The sequence below is a fragment of the Meleagris gallopavo genome, chromosome Z (genome assembly GCF_000146605.3).
Source record: "Meleagris gallopavo isolate NT-WF06-2002-E0010 breed Aviagen turkey brand Nicholas breeding stock chromosome Z, Turkey_5.1, whole genome shotgun sequence".
Classification (NCBI taxonomy): domain Eukaryota; kingdom Metazoa; phylum Chordata; class Aves; order Galliformes; family Phasianidae; genus Meleagris; species Meleagris gallopavo.
Genome location: NC_015041.2, coordinates 25610470 through 25614685, shown reverse-complemented (window position 1 = coordinate 25614685; position 4216 = coordinate 25610470). Strand labels below are relative to the sequence as shown.

The 4216-nt window shown below is 41.3% G+C and overlaps 1 protein-coding gene across 1 annotated transcript in view; it reads right to left on the bottom strand.

Annotated features, from left to right (window-relative positions):
- Positions 1-4216, bottom strand: part of CDC37L1 (cell division cycle 37 like 1) — an 8611-nt gene that overhangs the window by 1578 nt on the left and 2817 nt on the right. Inside the window, exons 4-6 of the mRNA XM_019610459.1 lie at positions 2575-2670; positions 919-1034; positions 497-619 (exon numbers count right to left, since the gene is read on the bottom strand). Coding sequence (XP_019466004.1) covers positions 497-619; positions 919-1034; positions 2575-2670 — 335 coding nt within the window. The remainder of the gene's footprint in view (positions 1-496; positions 620-918; positions 1035-2574; positions 2671-4216) is intronic.

The window sequence follows — 4216 nt, the reverse complement described above, 5'->3', positions numbered from 1 at the left end:
AAAAAAAAAAAAAAAGAATCATCCCTAAATTTTCATTAAGACTAACTGTAGTACTTAAACACAGAAACAAAGTCATTTGTTTATCTAAAGACGTTTAAAAAGAAATCTCATTTTAGCCCTTCCTTTATTAACTTTAGAAAAACAGGTGTTTGTTCTAACATTCTGGTCAAGAGAAAAGCACAAATTGACTCAGTCAGCAGAACTTCTTAAAGGAGTTAACTGACCTCCTATTAATGCAGTGTTAAGACCCATCAGACATGAATAACTGAATACAGTCAATGGCAAACCACAGTTTGAGTCTTTCTACATTTGTCCTACATTTTCAAGATAGGAATTACAGTAAAATATCTATGAAGAACTGCTAATAAAACACATCCCCATAATACTAAGTGAATGAAATACTTATCATCTTACAGCTAGGAAGAAACCTACTCTAAAATACTTGTTCCTTGTAAAATGTTAAGAGTTTCTACCATCATTATACAGAGTGACTTACTTTGGCTTTTTGGAAAAAGAGACGAAAACAGCCTCTTGGATCCACATTGCAGTTTTTGGCAATTTCTATAATAAACTGCATTACTACTGCTTGGTGTGCTACTTGTTCCATCAGAGCTCTTTTCTGGAAAAAAAAAAAAAAAGTTCAAAGTTACAATTTAAATATATTTCCTGTAACTATGTTTATACAATTCAGCATTAATTCATTTTATTAGCTAAAGAGATAAGAACTGAGGGCCACAGAAGTAAGGGGACTGTTACTTAACTGAAACTAGACCTAATGCAACATGTACGTATACAGTTTTTTCCCTCCAATTAGAGTAAGCAAGAGGGGAATACTTGAACAGCTAATGAAGTTGGACGACTTTTCCAAAGTGCAAATAGGAAACTGTATACTTTCAAACAATTAAAAGGTCTTCATACCTGTTCAGCTTCTAGATGAAAGCACCATAACATGAGATATTTAGATGTTTCTTCACTTACAAGATATGGGTGGTCAGACAGAAATCTTTGACTATCATCCCATCTTCTCATCATACCTAATTAGAGAAACATAGGTTGAGATACTTGAAATGGATACGTGATACAATGCAGCAAATCAAACAATCTTTTGAATTGGAAGGGACTCTTACAGGTTATGAAGTCCAACTCCCCTGCAATGAATGGGGACATCTAGATCAGGTTGCCTGGCCAGCCTGGTCTTGAATGGCTCCAGGGATGGGTCTTTCACAACATCTCTGGGCAACCTGTTCCACTGCTCACCATCCTATTTTAAAAAACTTCTTATGTCCAATCTAAATGTCCCCTCTTTTAGTTTGAAACCATTTCCCCTTGTCCTATCACCACAGACCATGCTAAGGAGTCTGCCTCTTTCTTTCTTTCAGCTCCTCTTTAGATACTGAAAGACTGCTAACAAATCACCTCAGAGTCTTTTCTTCTCCAGGCAGAGCAGCCCCAGCTATCTCAACCTGTACCCATTTTTGGGGCATTCCATCCTTGGATCTCTGGCCTTTTTCTGGGTACTCTCCAACAGGTCTATGTCTCTGCTATCCTGAGGGTTCCACACCTGGATGCAGTACTCCAGGTTAAAGTCTCACCAGTGCAGAGGAGCAGGATCACTTCCCTCAACCTGCTGGCCACACTTCTTTTGGTGCAATCCAGAATACAGTTGGCTTTCTGGGATGTGAGGGCACATTACTGGCTCAACTCCAGCTTGGCACTCACCAATATCCTGAAGTTCTTTTCAGCAGGGCTATGTTCTATCCTTACATCCCACAACTCGTAGAGATGGTGAGCATTACCATGACACAGGTGCATCACCTTACACCTGGATTTGTTGAACCTCATGAGGTTCACCTGGGTCCATTGCTTGAGCCTGTCTAGGTCTCTCTGAATGGCATGCCATCCCTCAAGCACACTGACTGCACCACACAGCTTGGTATCACCTGCAAACTTTCTGAGAGTGCACTCAATCCCACTGTTGATGTAATTGATGAAGATGTTAAAGATCACCAGTCCCAGTAGTGACCACCAAAGGACACCACTTGTTACTAGTCTCCCATCATTACATTGAGGTATTGACCACTACTCTCTGGGTATGATCTCACAACCAGTTACTTGACCACTGAACAATCCATCCATCATATCTTTCCAGTTTGGAGAGAAGGACGTTATGGGGAACGTTGTCAAAGGCCTTACTGAAATCCAGACACATGACAGCAGTGGCTCCACATCTATTGATGCAGTTACACAATCATAAGAAGTAATGAAGTTTATCAGGTATGACCTGCCCTTGGTGAAGCCATGCTGGTTGTCTCATATCACTTCCCTCTCTCCCACATGCCTTAGCATTGCTTCCAGAATGACCTGTTCCATCATTTTCCCCCAGCAATGAACTGACACTAACAGGTCGGTAGTTCTCTGGGTCATCCATTCTACCTTTCTTAAAAAAAGATTCAACATTGCCTTCTTTCCAGACACTGCAGACTTCATCTAACTACCATGACTTATCAAATATCATTGAGAGTGGCTTGGTGACTACGTCAGCAAATTCCCTCAGGACTCTGTGAAACATCTTACCAAGACCCATGTAGTTATGGATGTTCAGGTTTCTCAGTTGGTCATGAAATTGATCTTCATGTACAGTAGGAGGGGCATCACTCCCCCAGTTGCCACCTACCGAACCATCCACACAAGAGCTGTGTTTAGAGCAGACACTAGTGAAAACTATTATCATTAAGCAAAGTTATTCAGTTCGTCAGCTTTCTCCTTGCCTGTTTTTACTAGCCTGCCTTTATTGCTCAGTAGGGAGTGCGTGCCCTCCTGGACTTTCCTTTTCTGGTTGATGTACCTATAGGAACCTTTCTTATCCTTCTTTGCATCCCTTGCCAAGTCCAGTTCCAGTTGAGCCTTGGCCTTCCTGATTTCACCCATACAAAGCCTAGCAGCATCCCTATACTCCCCCCAGGTTAGCTGTCCCTGCTTTCACTGCCTATGCATTTTCTTCTTGCTCCCCAGTTTGACCACCAGCTCTCAGTTCAGCCACACCTGTCTCTTGCTTTCCTTTCCTGACTTGCTACACCTGGGGATGGAGAGCTCTTGTGGCCTAAAGAAAGCGTCCTTAAACACCTGCCATCTCTGCTCTGCTCCTTTGACCTTAGGACCTAAGGACAGATTCTAGGGGGTTTTGTTGACTAACTCCCTGAAGAGCTGGAATTTGGCTTTTCCAAAATCAACCTTCTATTAAGTCTAAAGTAAGCTACTTACATTTATACTCCTGTAGAGAATCATAGTTGCATCCCCCAAGGATCATTAAGTCCAGCCCCTGGTTACAAACAGGACCACTCAAAATTCAGACCTTATGTCTGAGAGTGCCATCCAAAGGCTTTTTGAACTTTTGAGCAGTTTGAGGCTGGGACCACTGCCGTGGGGAATCTGTTTCCCAAACATGCTTTTGGTCGAAGAACCATTTCCCAATTCCCATCTTGAGCCTCCCCTGATGCAACTTCATGCTGTTGTATGGGAACTGCCGAATCACGGCCTGAACCCCTGATTGACCACCTGAGGCGAGCAGTAAGTCAGGCAATTCTCCTGTGCTACTGGAAGGAGTGGAGCCTTGCACCACCTCTCCTAGACCCATTTAAGAGCTGACTACCACTGGGGAAGGATCTCTTTTGGAGATTGCTCCTCTTAAAGACTTCTCAGCAAGCCCAGGACAAGGGTAAGTCTCCCATCTATATAGTATGATAACCTGTTTAACTTAACTTTCTCATATATTTCTTAATTATAACATCTTCATTGTTATCATCGATGTATATTATCAATATTCATTGATTATACAGCTGTTCTTCATATATCACTACTAGTCAAATAATTTGCTGGCAACCAGTACCACATATAAAGTTTAACTCATCTATCAGCATATAATTATAACTCTGCTAAAGATGACCTAAACTAATCTTAATTCTGATGAATGAATATTTAAGAGAAACCAGTGATGGATATTTCTTTTGGCTTTCTCAGCAGCAGAGATGTTCTGCCTAAGTTCTTTATTACATAAAAGACAGAGCAGGATCCAGAAAAGGGACTTGGACTATATGGTTAGTGAAGTCTATGCTACCCCTTGGCAGCAGCAAACACAGAACGAAGGAAGTAACACTCTTTTTACTAGGAACTTAATTATTTTGAATTAAAACAGCATGACTTTGAATTAAAGAGGTAA